The sequence below is a fragment of the Pelophylax lessonae genome (genome assembly GCF_965119305.1).
Source record: "Pelophylax lessonae genome assembly, chromosome: 8".
NCBI lineage: Eukaryota > Metazoa > Chordata > Amphibia > Anura > Ranidae > Pelophylax > Pelophylax lessonae.
The window spans coordinates 164,063,626-164,087,757 of record NC_138775.1 but is presented as its reverse complement, the minus strand read 5'-3'; the positions used below and the strand labels follow the sequence as shown (position 1 = coordinate 164,087,757).

Below are 24,132 nucleotides of genomic sequence, written 5' to 3'. Positions count from 1 at the left end.
CCCTATTTTCCATCCGTCCAGGGGATCAGATCGGATTAGAGCGGACAGGCGGTCTGCTCTCAACCGATTCCCCGTAGAGACGGAGCTGTCATCCGCCTGCTCAGCGGGGATTGGCGGATCGATTCCCGCTGAGCAGAGAACAGACCGCAGCACGCAGCGCAGCGTGTGAAAGGAGCCTAACAAATTTGTTTTTTCTTTTGGGATAAAGGTTTTACATACAATTAGGCTGATCATTGTAAGCATCCCTGGCTGTGGTAAATGTTGTCTTACAGGGGTTGTAAAGTCAGAAGCTTTTTTATCTTAAAGCATTCTATGCATTAAGATAAAAAGCCTTCTCTGTATAGCAGCCCTCCTAATACCTGACCCCATCTCTATCCAGCTATGTCCACGAGTCCCTCAGCCGTCCGGGACTCTCCCTCTTGATTGGCTGAGATACAGCAGTGGCGCCATTGGCTCCCGCTGCTGTCAATCAAAGTCAGTTAGCCAATCTGGAGAGAGGGGGCGAGGTCAAACCGCAGCTCTTTGCCTGAATGGACACACAGAACTGCAGCTCAGCCCAGGTGCCTCCATAGCAAGCTGCTTGTTGTGGGGGCACTCAATAATAGGGAGGGGCCAGGAGCAGCAAAGAGGAGAAGAGGAGGATCCACTGCACAGAGCAGGTATGTATAACAAGCTTGTTATTTAAAGCGGTTGTAAACCCTATAAAAAAAAAATAAAAAAAAAAACCTGCAAGACAAAGGCATAATGAGCTAGTATGCATCGCATACTAGCCCATTATGTGTAACTTACCTTAAAACGAAGCCCCCACACGGACCCCCGGACATCGCTGCGGGCGCTGCCATGATCCCTCGCCGTCTCTTCCGGGTTCGGCGGCTCCGGCACGCTGATTGGCCGGAAGAGACGGCTCCGGCACGATGATCGGCCGGAGCCGCGATGACGTCACTCCCGCGCATGCGCGCGGGATTGATTTTTCCGGCAAGCTCCGGCAAACATAATTAAAGGTCCCCCCGGACCTTCAGAGCGCATGCGCCGCTCGCGCGAGCGGCTGCATGCACTGTAAATATCTCCAAAACCATGCCGGTTTAGGAGATATTATTTGTACCTACAGGTAAGCCTTATTATAGGCTTACCTGTAGGTAAAAGTGTCAAAAAGCGGGATACTACCGCTTTAATAAATAATCAAAAAAAAAAAAACTTTACAATCACTTTAAAATCTAACTTAATTTGCTGGTCAGCTTGTTATAGGAAGTTGAAAAATAAAACTTATCGATTGGATCACAGAAAATGGTGAAAAAATTTGGCAAACTGCAATATATAAAGGGGTTTAATATTTTTCCTTTTTTCCTTTTTTTTTTTTTTTTTTTTTTTAGAATATTTGTTTGAGCCTTCTAGCAAGAATTAAAAATAAATAAATCCCCAGTGGGAACAGAAATACAAGCATCATTTTGAAATTAGTTTTAATGAAACAAAATCAATTTAGCATAATCCTTGTACATTCAACTATTGGCTATGGTTTTCTAGTTTGACTTTGTAGCAAATCCGCCCGCTGACTAAGTTGGTGACTCTGGACTGGAATTGATGACTGGCAATTTCACTGCCTCTCTTGCAGCCCTTGCTGCATATTGTCTTGGTGACATCATTTATTTTAGCAGTGGAAAGAACACATTACAATCCATGTTCATTTATACTCTCAATGTCCCATGAGTGAAGACTATAGTAAATTGAAAAAGTAATGTTGTGTTCGCTTGTGTTGGGTATAAATGTTTTTTGTTCTGATTTAGCTGTTTAGTAACATTGACCTGCTTATTGGCTTTAGCTTATTTTATGTTCTGACACATGTAATACATCCAAACTCGGGTTATTTGTGGTAAAAATTTAAAATCATATAGACTGCTCAAAAAAATTAAAGGAACACTGTTTAATCAGTGTATAGCATCAAGTCAGTTAAACTCCTGGGATGTTGATCTGGTCAGTTAAGTAGCAAGGGGGTTGTTAATCAGTTTAAGCTGCTTTGGTGTGAATAAAATTAACAGGTGCACTAGATGTGCTACAATGAGACAACCTCCAACACAGGAATGGTTTTGCAGGTGGAGGCCACTAACATTTTTTCCCTACTCATCTATTCTGACTGTTCTTCATTAGCTTTGCATTTGGCTAGTCACTACTGTCACTACTGGTAGCATGTGGAGATACTTGGACCCTATAGAGGTTCCACAGTCATTCCAACTCCTCCAGGAGGGCATATCAACATGTGCCATTGCCAGGAGGTTTGCTATGACTCCCTGCTCTGTCTTAAGAGCATGGAGGAGATTCCAGGAGTATGGCAGTTACTCTAGGAGAGCTGGACAGGGCCGTAGAAGGTGCAAGAAGGAACAGTTTGAGCACTGCCAGAGCCCTACAAAATGACCTCCAGCAGGCCACTGGTGTGAATGTCTCTGACCAAACAATCAGAAACTGACTTCATGAGGGTGACCTGAGGGTCCGACGTCCTCTAGTGGGCTCTGTGTTGACTGCCCGACACCGTGGTGCTCGATTGGCATTTGCCATTGACTACCAGAATTGGCAGGTCCACCACTGGCCCCCTGAGCTTTTCACAGATGAGAGTAGGTTCACCCTGAGCACATGTGACAGACATGAAAGGGTCTGGAGAAGCCGTGGAGAACCTCATGCTGCCTGTAACATCGTTCAGCATGACTGGTTTGGTGGTGGGTCAGTGATTGTTCTAGGGAGGCATATCTTGGAGAGACGCACAGACCTCTACCTTGGTGCAGGGGGTCCGGGGTTCCTCCTGGTGCAAAAGATGTTTGGCCTTGTGGCGAGAGTATGCATTCAGTTCCTGGAGGATGAAGGAATTGATACCATTGAATGGCCCCCACGCTCGCCTGACCTAAATCCAATAGAACACCTCTGGGACATTCTTTTAGTCCATCTGACGCCGCCAGGTTGTACCTCAGTCTGTTCAGAAGATAAGTGATGCCCTGGTCCAGATCTGGGAGAAAATACCTCAGGACACCATCCATCATCTCATTAAGAGCATGCCCCGGCGTTGTCAGGCATGCATACAAGCATGTGGGGGCCATACAAACTACCATTTTTGAGTACCATTTTGAGTTGCTGCAATTAAATTTCAGCAAAATGGACTAGCCTTCTGTCTCTCCCTTCTGTGTTCCCTCCCACCTGTGATGCACTTCCTCTTCCTTTTTTCTTTACGCTTGTGGGGATGAAGATGGCCACTTATGTATAGGCCATGGAATCTGCTCGCATCTGGGAACACGTTACCATGTTTTGACCTGCAAAATACCGTCTTTCAATCATCTGCCACATCTTGTTTGCTATACCTGCTGCTTGCAATAAAAACCCACGCTGATGAAACAGTGCTTTTGTGAGTTCAGCTATCTGATAACGGCTGTCTGCGGTGATTATATCTGCTTTTAGGTCTCAGCAATAAGTCAGTATTACAACAGTTGGAGTCAGAATAGCATCCTTTCCTTCCTAACACATTACCCAGTCCATATCATTCTCGGTCTACAGTGAGCAGAGAGCTGGAGACTGTCAGTCACCGGCGCTCTGCCCCTCCAGCATTAACTGGAGTGCCAGTGGGCCGGCGGGGCTGGCTCAGGCTTCCGAGCAGTGGGCTAAGAGGCCACGCCAGCTGCTGGCCCAGCCTTCTGGGCAGACCCTGACATTGTTGGGTCCTTGCAGAACCTGGACTGGCTGTGAGCAGGCTTTGCTGTGCCACTGAATTCAGAGTTTGCTTTTTTCACTAAAGAACTGCTGAGAGGAGGAGTTTCAGGAGGCAGAGTCAGTATAGGTATCCCTGCTGACGGGCAGCAATGTACCATGGGATCTGTAGTCCTTAGAAAAGTAAACTGCAGAGGAGAAGCTGTAAAGCATGCAGGGTATCAAGAAAGTTGTGGAAAGAAATGGCAGACAGACAGAACTCGCAACATTTAAACAGAGGTTTTTCAAGTAAGCTTATATTGGATTATCAATAATTTACTAGTGTGTTTGTTGCTATTACAATGCTAATGTTAACCAGTTACCGACTGCCTACCGCAGCTTTACTGCGGCAGCAGCCTCTCCTTGGCAAAGCGACGTAGGTCTACGTCGCTCACTCTCAGGAGGCTAGGGGGCGAGCGCGCGCCCCCGCTCGTCAGCGGGGAAGCCGATGCGTGTGTCAGACGGCTCCGATTGCCGCCTGACACCTGCGATCGTTCCCTGCTGAGAGAGGACGGTCGGCTGTTGTACACACAGGTGACGGTCCTTCTCCCTGGGATGATCAGAGCTCATGTGATCCTGCTATATAGGATCACATGCCTCTATGGTCATCTCAGAAGCCACGCCCCCCACATTTAGAATCACTCCCCTAGGCTCACATATAACCCCTTGATCACCCACAGGGTTAACCCCTTCCCTGTCAATGGCATTATTACAGTAACAGTGCATATTTTACTAGTTTAAAAAAAAAAAAAAAAACAATAAAAATTACATAAATCTTTCCCGTAGTTAGTAGACACGATAACTTTTGCGCAAACCAATCAAAATACGCTTATTGCAATATATTTTTTTTACCAGAAAACAAATTGGCCTAAAATGTTAAAACATTTTAATTTTTTTTTTTTTTGGGAATGTCAAATAGCAGAATGTGAAAAACATATTTTTTTTTTTTTTTTTTTTCAAAATTGTCATCAAATACCACCAAAAGAAAGCTCTAGTTGTGGGAAAAAAGGACATAAATTTTGTTTGGGTACAGCGTCGCACGACCGCGCAATTGTCGTTACAGTAACGCAGTGCCAAATTGCAAAATACGGCCTGGTCATTAAGGGGGCAAATCTTTCCGGTCTTAAAGTGGTTAAAAAATGAAAGTGTATGTTGTGAGCATAGATCTCCTTTAAGTCAGTGACATTTCACAGTACTATAATTTTGCTTAGTTTTTCCTTCTGTCATTTTCTCAGTGTGTGTTACTTGTTTGGTCCTCCACATATTAATGTTTTTGTAGACTCAGATTTCCTCTTTGCTCCTGGCACTGTTCAGCTCCAGTGTTGGACACAGACATTACAATTCAATGATACAGTAATCTGATATCTGATGGTATGTGATAATACATGTGTGACTTTAGGAGAAAATCATCCCTTAAAGTTTGCCTGTTCCTTGGATTCAGAATGTTGTGATTTGTTTAAAGTGCTTGTAAAGGCTCAAGGTTTTTTTTTTTTTTTTACATGAAGGTAAAGAACCTTCTGTGTGCAGCAGCCCCTCTAATACTTGCCTGAGCCCTATCTCGATCCAGCGATGTGCATGAGTGCCTTGGCTCTCAGAGGACTCTGCCTCTTCATTGGCTGAAACCGCAGTGGGAGAATGGCTCCCACTGCAGTCAATCACAGCCATTGAACCAATCAGGAGAGGGGGGGCAGGGCCAAGCTGCGGCTGTGTGTGTGAATTGACAAGCGGAGCCATGGCTCAGGAGCGAGCTGCTTGCTCTCGGGGCTCTTAGTAGGAGGGAGGAGCCTGAATCGCAGACGAGGGACCTTCTAAGAGGAGGATAGGGGCTACTCTGTGCAAAACCGCTGCACAGAGCAGATAAGTAAAACATGTTTGTTAACAAAACAAAAAAGGGAGACTTTAATATCATTTTAGGTGTAATTAATTATGTAATTTATGTAGTATTGATAATACTCCTGTTTTTTTTTTTTTTTTTTTTCGTAAAGTTTTGGAAAACGAGGGTAGAGGCCGTAGCTCCATATGTATTTCATAACCACATGCATTATTGCATTCTAAATTTCTGGTATAATGCTATATACCTGTGTAGGACAGAACCGTCTTCCAATAACTTGAATATCATGCAGTCCCTGTTTGAATGACAATTTCCGACAGGCTCATACAACTGGCACTTTAGTTTGGAGGTCTGGGGGTCAGAATTTATGCAGGTGAAGTTATTTTAGAGTTTAGGTTAAATTCTGATTAAGAACTCCATGGTTACTGTGAAGTTTTTTGTTGGGGCCAGTTTTGTTCAAATTAATTCTTTACTTTTTTGATAACTGGCCTGGCCACTATGGATGCACCAGAGCTGGTGCTGCCCTCCTGCCCAAGTACAAGACACATCCTTTGTGTGCCTGAAAAGAAATGGACCGTCGTACAGCATCCAGAGCAATTCAGAAACAGCCTTTTTACTTTTATCAATAAATACAAGGTGATCCCTGATTTGCCAAGGTGAGGAGGCAGGTCGATGATGTCATGATCTCCACCTCATCCAATCAGAGAGCGCCTGATGTTCATTTATGAAATTCAAGCCTATTCTGCAATGGCTGTGATGCCAAATACCCAACCGTTCTTACCGGGCACAGAAAGGAAGCATCTAGTACTCAAGCAGCAACCAGTGCAGCTTAGCACAAGCTGCTGCAGTGAATAATAGTGTTCACAGCGACCGGAATGCAGGTCCAAACAAACTTACTAAAGTCACAGTAAACATGGAGTTCTTCCTTAAAGCAGTTGTATCCTCATGAAAAAACCCTGCAGGACAATGGCATAATGAGCTAGTATGCATCGCATACTAGCTTATTATGAAATACTTCCCTTAGAACGAATCCCCAAACACAGTCGTCTGGACAACGTTGAGGGCGCTGTCATGTTCCCTCGGCATCTCTTCCGGGTTTGGTGGCTCTGGCGTTGAGTGGCCGGAGCCGCAATGACGTCACTCCCGTGCATGCACGCGGGAGTTTCACTTTCCGGCAAGGAGCTCTGAAGGTCCGCCAGACCTTCAGAGCACATGTGCCGCTGACGTCAGTGGCTGCATGCAGGTTAAATATCTCCTAAACCCTGCAGGTTTAGGAGATATTAATTGTACCTACAGGTAAGCCTTATTATAGGCTTACCTGTAGCTGAAAGTCAAATAGCGGAGTATACTACCGCTTTAAGGGTTAGATTTGTGGTCATAGTTATGGTTACCTGTTTGTTGTGTGGCCCTGCTCTTTACTGATCTCCACGGATGGCAATGAGACTTATGCCTGGTACACGCTATGAGTTTTTTTTTTTTTTTCCCCTCATTCTGGCTGCGAGCACTGATCGGACGCTTATCAGCAGATGTTTTTCTGCCATTCCCATTCTACAGAAGCCGAACTGGCTGCTGTACACACAGGCTGAATGTCCGCCCGTTTCTGTTACCCGCTGATTTTCGGCCGTGTGTACCAGGTCATCAGAATGTTATTAGGAGACAGCACTGTGCCCTTCAAGTTTTAGCAAACACTGTATCTTAATTGGGTAGACCTTTACCAATCAGATTTTATTTATCTGTAATCAGACCATAAAGTTGATCAGTAAAACATAACTTCTGATTGGTTGGAATATTGGAAATAGACCAGTTTGAGTATGATAAAATAAACAATCTATAATGTCCACCCCTCCAGAATGGCACACTATAACCATTCTACCTAAACTAGCGATGCTCTGCTGACAGTTTTTTAAGACCGAGTACAAGTACCAATACTTTTTCTCAAGTTCATATACATAAAACGATACAGCGCTACTTATGGTTAATAAATAGTACACATGTGCAAAATAAGCCAAGTTATAAAGTGCATGCAGTATATTAAAGTGCTAAAATGTGCAATATACTCATATATTTGTGAAAAAAATGTGCAATATACTCATATATTTGTGAAAAAAATGTGCAAAAAAGGTAAACAAAATCACTCAAAGTGCACTAATTTAAAATGTCCAGGTAAAGTGCATCAACAGTTCATAATAATTTCTTCACGTCCCAAACAGTGCAAAACTTGGCAAATAAGGTGGTTAAAAGTGCTCGTGCTTCCTACACCACATAAAGATGGCCTCTCACCTCCAGGCACCTTCAGGATAGACCTGTGTTTCACCACAATGGCTCATCAGCTGTTTTCCTGCGGGTATAATATAAGCTGCACCACCGTATCTGGAATAGATCCTTAAAACCACTTATGGCACTTTTCCACTGCAAGTACCGGCTCGGCTCTACTCGGCCCTGCTTGGCCCAGTTTGCTTTCCCACTGCTGGTACCGCATGGTACGGTGTTGGAACGGTTCGGTACGGTATGGTTTGCTTTTCCAATAAAGTAGTACTAAAGTTAAGTGGGTGGGATAACAACGGGGTGGGTGGGATTCTCTGACCAATCAGTGGCTAGTAGTGACTGCATGCAAAGGATTGTGGGATATGGTACCGGGTATGGTACCTGTTGGAACCACAATCGAGGTGATGCTGTTTTTGAGAGCCGTACCGTTCGGTTCCATGCAGTGGAAAAGCGCCGCTGTACTGTACCGTACCGAACCGTTCCTACACCGTACCATGTGGTACCAGCAGTGGAAAAGCACAAAAGCGAGCCGAACCGTTCGGTTCCATGCAGTGGAAAAGTGCCATTAGTATGCCGGGCTAATCTCCACTTATATGGCTACCACCACATGTATGCTTTTTTCAAGTACTCGCCGATACCAATTTTTAATACCTATTTTTATATTAAGTTGGCCCACTCTTTGCAGCTAAAACAGATTAAACCCTTTTGGGAAGGCTGTCCACAAGAGTCTGTTTATGGGAATGTTTGACCATTCTTTCAAAAGCGCATTTGTGAGGTCAGGCACTGATGTTGGAAGAGAAGGCATGGCTCGCAGTCTGCTCAAATTCATCCCAAAAGTGTTCTATCGGGTAAAGTCAGGACTCTGTGCAGGCCAGTCAAGTTCCTCCACCCTAAACTCGCTCATCTATCTCTTTATGGACCTTGCTTTGTGCACTGAAGTGCAGTCATGTTGGAACAGGAAGGGCCATCCCAAACTGTTCCCACAAAGTTGAGAGCATGAAATTGTCCAAATAGTCTTGGTATGCTGACGCCATAAGAGTTCACTTCACTGGAACTAACCAAGCCCAACTCCTGAAAATCAACCCCACACCATAATCCAAATGATTTGGACCAGTGCACAAAAGGTCCATAAAGACATGGATGAGCGAGTTTGGGCAGGAGGAACTTGACTGGCCTGCACAGAGTCCTCATTGGCTGAGACAGCAGCGTGGTAGCTCCCGCCGCTGTCAACCTAAGTGAGTCAGCCAATGAGGAGAGCAAGGGGCCGGGCCGCGGCTCCATGTCTGGACACAGGGAGCTGTGGCTCGGCTTTGGTGCCTCCATAGCAAGCGGCTTGCTGTGGGGGGCACTCAACAGGAGGGAGGGGCTAGGAGCACTGAAGAGGGACCAGCGAAGAGGAGGATCAAGGCTGCTCTGTGCAACACCACTTCAGAGCAGGTAAGTATGACATGTTTGTTCCTTTTAATTAAAAAAATGAGACTTTACATCACTTTAACACATTTTTCTGCGTACATTAGTATCTGGATAAATCACACCTTCATATATCCAGACCATTGTGGTTGGGTTCTCAGATAACACCTCTCTCCATTCAGTTTAACAATCTACAAATGTCAGCACTTACCATCATTGTCCAGAATAGAAACATGTCTTTATTAAATATCCAGGATCATACAGAAGTAAAAATGAAAATTGGTTCTAACATGGTTATGGCTGAAGTTCGGTAACTGGATTTTTTATCTTTTTTGGAAGGAACCCTCTCCATGCTCCAGTGCTCTTCCATGCTTCCTCCTGAGTCTAGTGCAACCGATCTTCTTTAGGCAGAATGATTGTCATGTCATTTTGCCAATTTCCCATGAGCCCAGCCTGTCGTTGACACCCCCCCTGTCTATTTGTCATCATGGAGGCTGGGCTCATAGTACTACAGGGCTGAGCAGTGCTTACGTGTCGTCACATGATCTCTGCCCCTTTCAGGATGTAGCCCTCGTTCACATTGGAGGCGGGTTTGATGTCGTGCCAGTTCAGCTGAACGGACATGATTTCAAACCTTTAGTTCATTGCGAGTTCGGGGAAGATTTGAAAGACATCTGTGTGAGGTTCATGCACATAAGTCAATTGAAATCACCCCCGAAGTCTCAAAATCAGTGTGGTTCTGCACCGAATGGGACAGTGCCATTGCTGGCAATAGGCTGTGATTTGGCATGCGATGCAGTGTGAATGGGGGCTACGACTCGTTACCAAGAAAGCAAGAGAAGCGTATGTGGTATTACTAGATGGCCAACAAGATTTTGTTGAAAAAGACAAGTATACGGCAATTAAAAAAAAAAATAAAAGTTTGGGAGTAGGGGGGAGTTCAGTGGAACTGGCAAACACCAAAGCTGGAATTCCTGTTTAAATACCCATGTTTATGCTCTTTCATACACTCCTGTTACCCAGGTGTACTTAAAGCGGAGTTCCGGGCACAAAAACATTTTTTTTTTTTTGTGCCCCTCCGCTAGGTAGAGCTCACCTGAAAAGGAATTGGATAGTTATTTTTATTTTTTTTGTTTACTCACCTTTTTATTGAAGATCGTAAATACTCACCTCTGACTGCTTCCTCCCTCGGAGCCGCGGCTCACCCCGTCACTTCCTGCCTCGCGATGATTCCTGAGAGCTAAACGTCATAGCTCCCAGGAATCAATGCGACGGCACCGGCCCCGCTCGTCCTTTCCGGGCGGCGCCGCACCGGAAGTGACGAGAGGGGCCGGTGCAGTGCATTCTGGGACACGAAGACGCGGAAGAAGACAGAGAAGAGGACCGCGCCGGCTTCAGCTGCCCACAACAGAGATGGAAACGCTGTGGAAGAAATTTTCTAAGTAAGTATTTCTTCTAAAAGGTAAGTGCGAACCGGGACAGATCAAAGGCTAGCCATTGTGGAATGTGCTAGCCCTGACTGTCCCGGGGGTATGTTCAGCAAAAAATAATTTCTGTGCCCGGAACTCCGCTTTTAATATTAAACCATAATTAGTAGAAAATAGGACTTGCACAAAATAACTCTGTTGCTCCATTTGAATTTTTCAAAAGAGTTTGGCGACTCACTTTTCGGCCTTGACCCACAGGCTCAAAAGGCCTGCATTGGCATGTCCTCACTGAATTGGTTTCACTGCCGCCAGCAGTTCAGAAATTTGAACTGAAGAGTTGTGAAGAATATGTGCTGCTTTTTTTTTTTTTTTGCTGCGGATGAGTCGTGCTTCATAGCTTTATCTTAATCTTCCCTGACAGATAAGTCTAATTGCTGGGAATATTTTAAAGCGGGTACCCATGTCTGCAAATCGGACTTACTTCTGTTATAAAGAAAAGTTATCCGGATTTCCAGAAATCATCCTTGAAAAGTCTGCAGTTATTTATTCATCCATTTGCTCTAATTAATTTCTTTTTAATGGGAAATATTCACTTTTTCAGTAAACCTTAACTGCACATCATGGTGTGTAGGGTAATAGGACTCAGAATTTACTGTACATGCCCTGTCTATTCACTGTTCTTTTCCATATGCACATACAGATGTTCTTTTATATTGCAGAAAACACGTGAGGGACACTGTGGCTTGTATTTAGTTGCTTTGGAATGTATGATTCTACACCTTTCACATCAGCTGAATTCCTCTTATATTACAAATTAATGTTTTGAAACAATTTAAACATAAGCACAATTAAAGTTTAACTCCATCTATAGTGTCTGTAGTGTTTTGTATGTATTTGTTGTCTTCCTTATGGTTATAATATAAAGATAACTTTAAGGCCCCATGCACACGGGGTGTTAGAAAAAAACGTGCGTCAAAGCTAGTTCTGACGCCGGAAAAAGCAGCTGTAAAAACGTGCTTTCAGTAGCTTTTTCCATTTGCGTTATTGCACGTTTTGCCACGTTGCTTTTAGCAGCGTTTTTTCTGCCTCCATTCAAAATCAATGGTTCACTATGGGAGCCTATTGATTTGAATGGAAGTCGCACCGCAAGTCGGATCATCCTGACTTACGCTGTGAGAATCTTGAGGGGGAACTCCACGCCAAAAAATGGGGAAAAAACGGCGTGGGGGGTCCCCCCCAGGTTCCAAACCAGGCCCTTCGGGTCCAGTATGGAATTTGAGGGTAGCCCCACGCCGAAAAAAACGGCGTGGGGTCCCCCCCAGAATCCATACCAGACCCTTATCCGAGCATGCAGCCCGGGAGGCCAAGAAAGGGGAGGGGACGAGCGAGCGGCCCCACCCCCTCTGGACCATACCAGGCCTCAACATGGGGGGGTGTTGGTGCTTTGGGGCAGGGGGAGCTCTGCACCCCCCACCTCAAAGCACCTTGCCCCCATGTTGATGGGGACAAGGGCCTCATCCCCACAACCCAATTTTTGGCGTGTTGTTCCCCCTCAAGATTCTCACAGCGCAAGTCGCGCCGCAATTTGGATCATCCTGATCCGACTTGCAGTGCGAATTCCATTCAAATCAATAGGCTCCCATAGGGAACCATTGATTTTGAATGGAGGCAGAAAAAACGTATAACGTGGCTTAACACACGTTAAGCCACGTTATAGCAATGTTATTCAGCCTTTAGCAGCGTCAGACGTTTTTACAGCTGTAACGCTGGTCCTCAGAACGCGCAGGCCGTGGGTTCTTCTTGCAGCTTAAAAACGCCTAGGCCACTTACAGCTCAAAAATGTCTGTGTGTGCATGAGGCCATAGAATAACATGGAGGTGCGTTTTTAGGCTGCAAAAAGAAAATGCCTGACGCTACTTACAGCGGCGTTAAAAACGCCCCGTGTGCATGGGGCCTTAAGATTTTTTTTTTTATTAATCTTGTATACATTAATTATTCATATTGTAGTCTTCCATCCAGCTAGCTGGACAGCTCAGTCCAAAGTTGTAGATAAAATGGGACAAAGGCAATCTGCTGCTTTTTAGATAACCTGTAGTGCTCTGGTAATTCTTTGCCATGTAATAAGATTATGCACTCTTATGTTGCATGCAAAAAAAGAACAAAAACACACTTATGAACCTTGTCATAGTTGCCCATGCTTTCCTTTATAACGTGATATGCAGAAATTTACATTTGACAGTAGGTAGACTTTGTTATATTGAGGGCTAATACACACCAGTCGCTGTGTTGTAACACAGTGGCCGAGTATTAAATTAGCCCTCAATATAACAACCACAGTGCAGTCCAACCTGCATCACTGCAGTGCTATGCACTGTTCTTAGAGCATCACACTGTTTTACTTTTTATTTTTTTTAAACAAAGGTTATTGAAATGTCACACAGTAAGGTGTGAGGCTGTGGATTGCCTTGCACTGTGCTGAACTGATAAAAAGTACAACCTGCCAAACTTTTTTTTTTTCATTGCACAACACTGCAATGCATTCATTAGACAAGGCTTTTTGCATTTTCTTGCAAATGGACTGCGCTGCAAAGCTGCCTAATGCAGTCCCATCGCACCTGGTGTGATTGGACCCTAAGGTGAAAAGCTGTGGTTGTAGAATTGCTTTTAAAATGGGGACAAAAGGTGCATACAGTGCTGTTCTTTACAAATATGTTTAGTGGGCCCCTCCTATTCTCTCTCTATACCTCTTTACTGGGCCAGTTGATAACATTCTATGGCTTCCAATAGCACATCTATGCTGATGACACCCAGATCTATCTCTCAAATCCTCAACTTACCCCCTCAATCTCCTCACATATCACAAAATTACTGAGCGACATATCAGTATGGATGTTACACCACTTTCTCAAACTCTATCTTTCTAAAACTCAGCTTGTAATATTTCCTCCTCCCGGATCCCCTCCCATTACTTTACCATTGAGATCAACGGCACAACCATTGATCCCTCCACACACGCCAAGGTGCTGGGTGTAATCCTAGACATCTCCTTCAGTCCCCCACATCCAATCACTGGCTAAATCTTGCTGCCTTAACTTCCGCAACATTTCCAGAATTCGCCCCTTCCTGAATAACGACACCACAACATAACTAATTCAGACCTTAGTTATTTCCCGCCTTGTATATTGCAACTCTCTCCTCACTGACCTACCTTTACAGAGGATATCCCCCTTCAGTCTATTATGAATGCTGCTTCTAGTCTAATACAGCTAACTAGCTGATCCGTGACTGCTGCTCCTCTCTGCTAATTAATTAATCGGCTTCCCCTACCCCACTATAAAAAATTCAAAATACTGTCCACGATATCGCCCCCAGCTACATCACCACGTCATCTGCAGATGTCGCCCAAATCGTCCTCTTTGCTCCTCTCAAGCTCTCCAGCTTCCTTGTTACCTCTGCCCACGCTCGCCTCCGGGACTTCTCCAGAGCCTCTCCCTGCCCCAGTATGTCCAGTCAGCCCCTACCCTGTCCACCTTTAGGCAATCCATTAAAGCTCACTTATTCAGGTAAGCCTACCCCACCTCCCACCTAAGATCTGTACCTGAATTACCTCCATCAGATCATCCCCGCAGCTATTACCTTTTGTACCACCTCCCCCTCCCTTTAGTCTTTAAGCTCCATGAGCAGGGCTCTCCTATGCCTACTGTGTTAGTTGAACTGTATTGTGATTGTACTGTACCCCCTCCTGCTTTCTAAAGCGCTGTGCAAACTGTTGGCACTACATAAATCTTGTATAATAATAATAATAGTGTTCCACTTGTGGAGCCGCATTCAAATGAAATATTAGAGAGAACAAAATCTGGGAGGTGGAGAAGCCAGTCGTTTGACCTGTTAGTAATATGACCGAACTTTTCTATCAGTCGGTGTTGTACAGACACTGGGGCACTGCCGGCTCTTGGCTATGCCCTGAATTTTATGAATGGCATGTAAAATGCAAGCATAGTGTGGAGTAAATACTGCAGTGTCCAGAATATTGTGGTGTCCACTCTCCATTATAAATGAGGGCCTAACTGCCCTAATTACAGGTTTAGGCAAATTTTAAAATACATTGTTACAAGACCTATTCATTTAATTTGAAATGTTCATGTTATACAGCTGCACCTGAGCATCTTGCATAGGTTACCTTACCTCTATAGTTTGCTAGTAAAGCTGCCCCCGCACAGGCGCAGTGGGTAGCCCTGAAAGAGAAGAATCCAAAACGCCAAATGTCCTAAAAATCTTCTGATTGTTCGTGCATCCGAAGTTACATTTAATAACTCAAATCATTTCCAAAAAGGTGCAAAATTACTTTAGTAGATCTGCTGACAAGGGACTAAAGGGTTCCATTTCAGTTTAGTTTTTTAATTAAAAGAATTTCCAATGAACAAGGATAAGCTAAAGAGAGAGCTACTTATATTAATGCACAGTTTGCCTGGAGATCAAAATAATAATATGCTACATAACTTTCTAGTCCTGGCTGTAATAAAGACATTATTTAAAAAGCCACTATACATGGGTTTTAAAATTTTTATAGCCAAAAAACAAATATTTTTTCAAGAAAAGTAGGTCTCGAAATTTAGTGTTTTTTTGCTGCAAAGCAGCAAGTCACTCCACGCTGTCAGATTATTCTAATTATACAAGATTTTAGTGCCAACAGTTTGCACTGCTCTTTACAACATGAGGGCAGACAGTACAGTTACAATACAATTCAATACAGGAGGAACCCGAGGGCCTTGCTTGTTAGAGCTTACAATCTAGGACAGGGATTCCCAAACTACGGCCCTCCAGTTGTTGAAGAACTACAATTGCCATCATGCCTAGCCATGTATGTGAATGTCAGAGTTTTACAATGCCTCATGGGATGTGTAGTTCTGCAACAGCTTCAGGGCCGTAGTTTGGGAATCCCTGATCTAGGAGATCACATCCAACTTTGTTAGAGCCGGACTAACTACACTAGCCCCACCTAGGACTGCCCCCCTCTGTTTCACCCAGTTTAGGCTTGATCATGCCCATACTAGGTGAAACATTAGAGAGGGATGGTCTTAGGTCTACAGCTTGCTTTGTCCAATTTTATTACAGTTGACTGTGATCTGATGTCATTGATGTGCAACTTTCTACTCAGTTCATGGAGCATGGTTTGGTTCCCTTTTGGTCAGCACCCAGTGTTCCAGAAGCGAGGGATTTTTTTTACAGGCTTGGAGCAGTGACATGTCAAGTTTTTCACTGTCCATACATTAACCCAGGGGTTTTCCCAAGGGGTCATATGAGAAACCGGGACTGTTGTTCACAGCCAACCTTTATTCTCAACATTTGGGATCTCGAAACGTCAGTAGGTATATAAGCATATAGGAAACAAACACCTGGCTCTAGGAATAATAGGTACAACTGCCATAAAATAGGTCACTTTCAGATGGGCGGTCAGGGGGCTGTTTTTATCAAACTCACCCACTGACTTCAATGGGGGCTGTGCCTCAACCACATTCAATGCACAAGATCGCAGAGTGTAGTGTGGAATTATAGGGCTGAATCAGGTGGTGAGACGACATAACAACACCTGTCAAATGCCCTCTGAAAAGCACCATGACTGGAAGGAGAGAGCTTGAGATCGGTACAGTGGGGGTTTCTGCAGATCCTGAGCTGGCGTGAGGAACAGATGCATTACCGTTGGAGTTTGCAGTGGGCAGGCGCTAACACAGGAAGAGATTGGCCAGGTAGCACAGTGGCTAGAGAGCGTCGACTCTCCCGCCAGAGCTGAGCTTTTCTACTTTGCTAATCAGCTCCTCACTCTCCTTCCAGTTCTTGCAGCTCTCCATATAGACATCTGTCAGTCTGCCGCTCTGAGCCTGTTAGCTTTCTCTGTGAGGAGATTGACCGGCTCAGAGAGGCCTGCAGACAATGAAGGCATCAAGGGCCAGATAGAGAGGGCCAAAGGGCTGCATTAGCAGGCCTAGAGGGTCAATGTAGGTGTCACTCAGTCAGGTCTTCAACAATATTGACCATACAGGTGCACAGGCAGGTCTTCTATATCTGCATTTGGTGCTGTAGTTGAATTTATACATCAGGAAAAAAGCCAAATTTCCCATTTTTTGTTTTTATTTTATATACCGTATTTATTCGAGTATAACGCGCACACGTGTATAACGCACACCCCTAATTTTCGATTTAAAATCGGTATAAAATTTTGTTTTCACACCAAGCATTGTAATTGACAAAAAAACATTGTTGAACACGTGCGGCCATGATAAAAATCATTTATTGACAACGTAAACTGGTATAAACACAATACCGAAATAAAATTACCGGTAACAAAAATGCTTTAAAGTCAGATTCATCATCAGATACACTAAAGAGTTTGTACCAGTATATCAATTAAAATATGAAGAACACTGAATTACGGTACGCAAAACACTGAATTGTACAAAAGCAATGCTTACTGTAACGTGTGGGCGAGGCGAGGAAATGAAGCAGCGACCATACAGCGGATAATAAGAATTCTCACCCCCAGTTCGGGCCGCCCACTGTACGCGACGAGGGGACGTTTTTTTTTTTTTCTTCGCCCTCGCGTACAGTGAGCGGCTGCAGCCCGGAAAAGGCGCAGTGCGAACTCACAATTCGCCTGCGCCCTCAATGGACCGGCCGCCACTGCCACCCCACCCCAGCCCTCGTTTATAACACGCACCCAAACTTTGATTTCTTTTTTTGGTAGAACATTTTGCGAGTTCTAGTCAAATAAATACGGTATTTAAGTGGTTAGCTGTTGGCAATAGGAGTTTGGCCACATATGCTGGGTAAATTTTGTCTGAGTATGTCTTGAGAGGCCAAAATGTACCCCACTGTAGAATGCAGAAAAGTCTCTTCTATAGGCACCCAACTCTAGCTTACTTCCTTCTGTACAAATATTGAATGTTTTCTTTTAAGAAAAAGCTTAAGCCCCCATTCACACTGGGGCGACGCTACTTCGCACCGCGACCTCCGAGGTCGCGGTGCGAGCAGCGCGCCGCTACCTCGGAGCGGCCGCCACGGACTTCGTAACAATGAAATCTATAGCGGTCGCCTCCTGGTCGCCCCAAAGAAGCTCCGGACCCTTTTTCTGAGTCGGAGCGACTTGTGTCGCTCCTATCAGAACGGGTCCGCAGCTTCCCTATGGGAGGCGACCTGCGGCGACCTGTGAGGCGACCAGGTCGCCTCACAGGTCGCCCCAGTGTGAACGGGGGCTAAAAGAGAACTAATTTGTGTCCAAGTTTATACCCACTAATTGGATGGTGTAGGTGTACTGTTCTGAACAATAACTTAGAAATAGTAGCTGTCGTTTGCAGAGGTTTTCTAATGTGGAAGAATTAGGATGTGCCACCATTTCCTATTAAAAATGGAACAATCTTGTCACTATTCTGCAGGTCAATATGCCATCAAGTCTGGTGAACCTGTTGCAGGGGCTTTGGCAGTGTAGTGCCACTCCAACTTTTGGGGCCAACCAATATTGATATAAAACTTCTGCGATAAAAGCAAGCTGCAAGTTTGCAGAAGCTCTTAAAGGATAAGTTAATCTTTCTCAACATCTTACACCTGTATTTAGGGTGCAACATGTAACCTGTTTAGCATCCACCACCTCATCTCCACATTTGCCTATCTCTGACAGTGGACAGGCAATCCTCTCCCTGCACCCGCTGTTACAATTTGAAAGCCATGGCGCCATGTGGGGCTCCGAGTTCTGTGAACGAATGAACTACAACCATTGTGGCTGATGGCTTGTAGTTCTCCATGAAATGTGGGGGTGTGGGGAGCGCTCTTGTAATCGATTGAGCTACCTGGAACTTCAGTAACTGCCTGCCCATATTGGTGGTACAGGCAAACCGTGTACTGACAGTTTGCAAAAGCCTGACATTGCAGCTAAAACTTGCTGATCGTAGGTGAAATGCTTTTACAGGCTCCCAAGAAATAAAAATGCACGTTTTACCCGTAACAAAATATACATTTTATATATATATATATATATATATATATATATATATATATATATGTGTATATGTGTATATATATATATAAAATTATTATTATTTTTTTTTTTTTTACTGAGCCTTTAATGTTGCTGATAATATAGTAAGCGCTGCACTAGTATGGGTAGTTTTAACCTGGCTTTAAAAGGGCAGATGAGGCACAAGGTCAGACGGGGAAGCATCAATTTGCCTTGATTAATTAGGTACCTGCTGCTGCATTTTCCCAAGGAATAGAAGCCTTGCGCCAAGATACCACGATTTCCTTCTCATTGTGAAGACTGGCTGGGTCAGTTGGAGATATTCTAATCAATTGGTATAAATGGTTGCCTCCTTGGAATGCAGATATCAGCCTCCTGATAGTTTACAACTATTTTTTTATTTAAATCTTTCTATATGTAATTTCCTTTATTTATTTTCCTGTGTAGGCAATTGTGTTGTAATTTTCTCCTTGTAACTACACCCATTAAAAAAAGAAAGCTTATAATAACTGTTATATGGTAGACCTCTTAAAGCGGAGTTCCGGGCACAAAATTCAATTTCTAATAATTACTGCATTGTATTCCTTACCCTCCGCTGAGTCAGAATTGGATATTCCCATAGTTTTTTTTTTTTCACTTACCTGTTTACAGAGGTTTGTATACTCACCTTTCAAAGGACTTCCTCCCTCCTGCGCCTCGGCTCTCCTCGTCACTTCCGTGCCGCAATGCGTCCTGGGAGCTCTTCCTCGGCGCTCCCATGATGCACTTTGCAGTCACATGGGCGGCCGACCACTGTTCTCATTTCTTGACTCACAGGCCTACGCCCACTGGAATCAGGAAGAAGGGAAGACATTTCCCCACAACGGACTCGGCAATCCACAACAAAGATGGCGCCGCACATCAGAAATTATATAAAGTAAGATTTTATTCTTGCAAACTCATTATTTCACCATTCTAACCAGGATTAGCGGATGTATCGATGTGTAAGGGTGATTGTTAGGGGGAGATTGAAAAAAAAAAAACGATTCTGTGCCCGGAACTCCGCTTTAAAACATGATTTTACCTTTTTTAAAAATAATAATAATAAATGCACATCTTTTTGCAGGTAAAAAAATGTTTATTATTCTTTTTTTAATGGGAGCCTAGAAAGCATTGCATCTGCGAACAGCAGATCGCAGGGGCCATGCAGAATGTATCTTCGTGCTCGTACCTTGTACTGGCAGGCATTTGCACTCGAACAGGAAGAGAGAATGAACTACCGCAGCGCTCAACAGCGCCGTGGTAGTTCATTGAGAACTACAAGCAGACAGCTGCAAAGGCTGTCGGTACTTGTAGTTTTACTTTTACAGACTCCTGTGAATGAATGACATGGCATGGTGGGTGGACAGCAGTTTGAGGGAGAAGAGCCCCTGCTAGCTGTCACTCTATGCAGTGGAGCAGGCAGCGGCTCCTGCAGTGGGAACATGTTACATGTTCCCAAAGGTGAATTTATCCTTTAAGTTTGAGTATTCCGATTTAAACCTAACGTTATACCCAGTGAAGGTGACTAGCCTCAGATGAGGCGACTGGAGACTAAACAAACTTTCCTATGTAAGTTTTACTTGTTTACCTGGGGCCCTCTCCTACAGTCTTCCACAACTCCCATTTTACACAGCATCTTTTAGCAGCAGAAAGCAGGGGGCGTGGATCTGATGTCACACACCCTGCAGAGCTGTACAGAGATCCGTGTAATCTGAAAGCTGATTTGGATGGAAGGGACTGAGGTGTCGCCATATTCTATTAGGAGCAGAGATGTATAGTAACTAAGTAGAACTACTTCACTACTGTACTTAAGTACCGAAAGGCGGTATCTGTACTTTCCTGGAGTAGAATTTTTTTCTCCTACTTCCACTTTTACTTCACTACATTTTTTCGATGATTTTAATACTTCTACTCCGATATTTTTTTTTTTTTTGTGCTGCATAGTTACTCGTTACTATTATAAAAATTACCACTGCCAGAACAGTAGATGGCAGGTTTCATGAAGCTCAAAACGTGTATTATCAGCGCATACGAAAATAAATGCTACTGTATGTATAAATAAAAGCTGCATTTGAAATAATAAAAAACAATATGATGTTTAAAATATTGACTTCTTTAATAACTACATAACAACTACATAACACAGTACTTGTACTTTTACTTTCAGTACTTGAGTAGCAAAATTTTTAAAAAAACTACTTGCAATACTTAAGTACAAAAAATGTTGAATACTTTAGTACTTCTACTCAAGTCACTTTTTGATCGATCACTTGTACTTTTACTCAAGTATGGGTTTCGAGTACTTTATACAACTCTGATTAGGAGTGAGTCATGCAGATAGCCGAGAGGAGAGAACAGAGAGGAACCATACTCTGTGCTTTGGATTCAGGTTAGTGCACACTGTAGCAGGATGTGCTATGTTCATTTTTCATGTCTGAGGTTTACAACCACTTTTAACTTTTTTTTGTTAGAATTAAATATAAATCTGATGATTACTTTTTTGATGTTTTGCAGAAAATGTCCCAAAAGAACTTCAGGAACCTTTCTACACAGATCAGTATGACCAGGAACATATGAAGCCTCCAGTAGCGAACCTTCTGCTTTCTGCTGACTTGTACTGCCGGGCTGGTAGCCTTATTCTTAAGAGTGACACCGCCAAGCCTCTTCTGGGCCATGATGCAGTCATCCAAGCCTTGGCACAGCGTGGACTCTATGTTACTGACCGTGAAAAGCTTGTTACAGAGAGGGACCTGAGAAAGAAGCCTATTCAGATGGTAAGATTCATAGCTACTTGCTAAATTTATTTTGGTGGGTGATTAGAAATGTTTTTGGATGGGTAAACCTATATAATACAGTGCCTTGAAAAAGTATTCATACCCCTTGAAATATTTCACATTTTGTCATGTTACAACCAAAAACGTAAATGTATTTTATTGGGATTTTTTGTGATAGACCAACACAAAGTGGCACATAATTGTGAAGTGGAAGGAAAATGATAAATGGTTTTCAAAATATCTAAAAAGGTGTGGCGTGCATTTGTATGTAATCCCCCTGAGTCAATACTTTGTTCACTGCAATAACCGCTGCAAGTCTTTTTGGGTATGTCTCTATCAACTTTGCACATCAACAGAGTGAATTTTTTGCTCATTCTTCTTTGAAAAATGACTCAATCTCTGTCAAATTGGATGGAGAGCATCTGTGAACAGCAATTTTCAAGTCTTGCCATAGATTCTCAATTAGATTTAGGTCTAAACTTTGACTGGGCCATTCTAACACATGAATATGCTTCGATCTAAACCATACCATTGTGGCCTTGGCTGTATGTTTAGTGTCGTCGTCCTGCTGGATAGTGAACCTCCTCCCCAGTCTCAAGACTTTTGCAGACTCTAACAGGTTTTCTTCTAAGGTTGCCCTGTATTTGGCTCCTTCAATCTTCCCATCAACTCTGACCAGCTTCCCCTGCTGAAGAAAAGCATCCCCACAACATGATGCTGCCGCCACCATGTTTTAAAGTTGGGATGGTGTGTTCAGGGAGATGTTTTCCGCCAAGCATAGCGTTTTTGCTTTTAGGCCAAAAAGTTAAATTTTAGTCTCATTTGACCAGAGCACCTTCTTCCACATGTTTGCTGTGTCCCCCACATGACTCATGGCTAACTGAAAATGGGACTTTTTATGACTTTCTTCTTGCTACTCTTCCATAAAGGCCATATATGTGGCGTGCAGGACTAATACTTGTCCTATGGACAGATTCTCCCACCAGAGCTGTGGATCTCTGCAGCTCCTCCAAAGTTACCATGGGCCTCTTTGCTGCTTCTCTGATTAATGCTCTCCTTGCCCGGCCTGTCAGTTTACGTGGACGGCCATGTCTTGGTAGGTTTGCATTTGTCCCATACTCTTTTTCCATTTTCAGATGATGGATTGAACAGTGCCTTGTGAGATGTTTACAGCTTGGGATATTTATTTATACCCTTATTCTGCTTTAAACTTCTCCACAACTTTATCCCTGACCTGTATGGTGTGTTCCTTGGACTTCATGATGCTGTTTATTCACTAAGGTTCTCTAACAAACCTTTGAGGACTTCACAGAACAGTTGTATTTATACCGAGATTAAATTACATGCAGGTGGATTCTATTTACTAATTAGGTGACTTCTGAAGGCAATTGGTTCCACTAGATTTTAGTTAGGGAAATCAGAGTAAAGAGGGCTGAAAACAAATGTACGCCACACTTTTCAGATATTTGTAAAAATGTTAAAAACTATTTTATAATTTTGTTTTTACTTCACAATTATGTTGCACTTTGTGTTGGTCTGTCACATAAAATCTCAATAAAATACATTTTAAGTTTTTTTTGGTTGTAACATGACAAAATGTTGAAAATTTCAAGGGGTATGAATACTTTTTCAAGGCACTGTATTTAGGATCAATTCACACGAGAAGAAGTGGGGCTGCTTTTCCAGCGCAGTCCCACCGCATGACAAGGCCATATGCCTTGTCTTCTGTGTTCCTAGTTTACACCACTGCATTGCGATGGATTGCAGGCAGTTTGCGCTGAAAGAAAGTATTGCATGCCGTACTTTTTTCTTTTCAATGCTGTGTAAGGCAATTCACTGCCGCGCAACACACAGAAGCCAGGTCAATTTTATGAAACGTCTGTTTGACACTTTGATAAAGCTTGTTAGGAAGAAGTGAACAGTGCAGTGATCCCGCCGGACCGCACTGCAGACAGTGGCTGCTGCATTACAGTGCAGCGGATGGTGTGAATGGATCCTTATACAGGCACAATCCCACCATCCTTAGACAAAACTGTGCCAACCACTGGATCCATACAGACAAACAGGTGCAATATGAGACTGTTTATGTATAAGTTATGAATGGAGGAGGGAAGGTGCACTGTCAACTTTTCTGTTGCAGTTTTATCATAGAGGCAACAATCACATGCAACTAGGCTTTTCCATTGTCTGATTGTTCTTCCATTTCCAGGTCCACTTAAAGTTGGTTGTAAAGGCTGAAGGTTTTTTACCATCGTGCATTTTCTATGCATTAAGGTAAAAAAACGTTCATTACGTAGGTCCCCTGGCAGCCCCCTCCTTTTTTTTTTTTTTTACCCAAGCCCTCCTCCCTTATACTTACCCTTGCCCTATCGCAATCCAGCAGCCACTGTCTGGGGAGTCTTCCTCCTCATCCTCAGTCACATCCAGTAAGGAGGAGGCAGGGCTGAGCCAGGTTCTGTGTGTCTAATGGGCACACACAGTAGGGATAGGGAGTGCTCCCATAGTAAGCGGCTTGCTATGGGGGCACTGGGAGAAGAGGAGGTTCCAGGAGCGCCAATGGAGACCCGAGAAGAGGAATATCAGAGCTGTTTGTTTTTTTTTTTAAAAAAACCTTTTAGCATCACGTTAAAAAATGGAAAGGTTATTTATAGCTGCGTATGAAATTTTTTTTATTAA

General features: G+C 43.6%; 1 protein-coding gene across 2 annotated transcripts in view; it reads left to right on the top strand.

Moving 5' to 3' along the window:
- Nucleotides 1-24,132, top strand: part of CAMSAP2 (calmodulin regulated spectrin associated protein family member 2) — a 172,699-nt gene that overhangs the window by 15,295 nt on the left and 133,272 nt on the right. For both annotated transcript variants that reach the window (XM_082264771.1, XM_082264770.1), the window contains exon 2: nucleotides 21,197-21,456. In XM_082264771.1, the coding sequence (XP_082120897.1) occupies nucleotides 21,197-21,456 (260 nt within the window). The remainder of the gene's footprint in view (nucleotides 1-21,196; nucleotides 21,457-24,132) is intronic.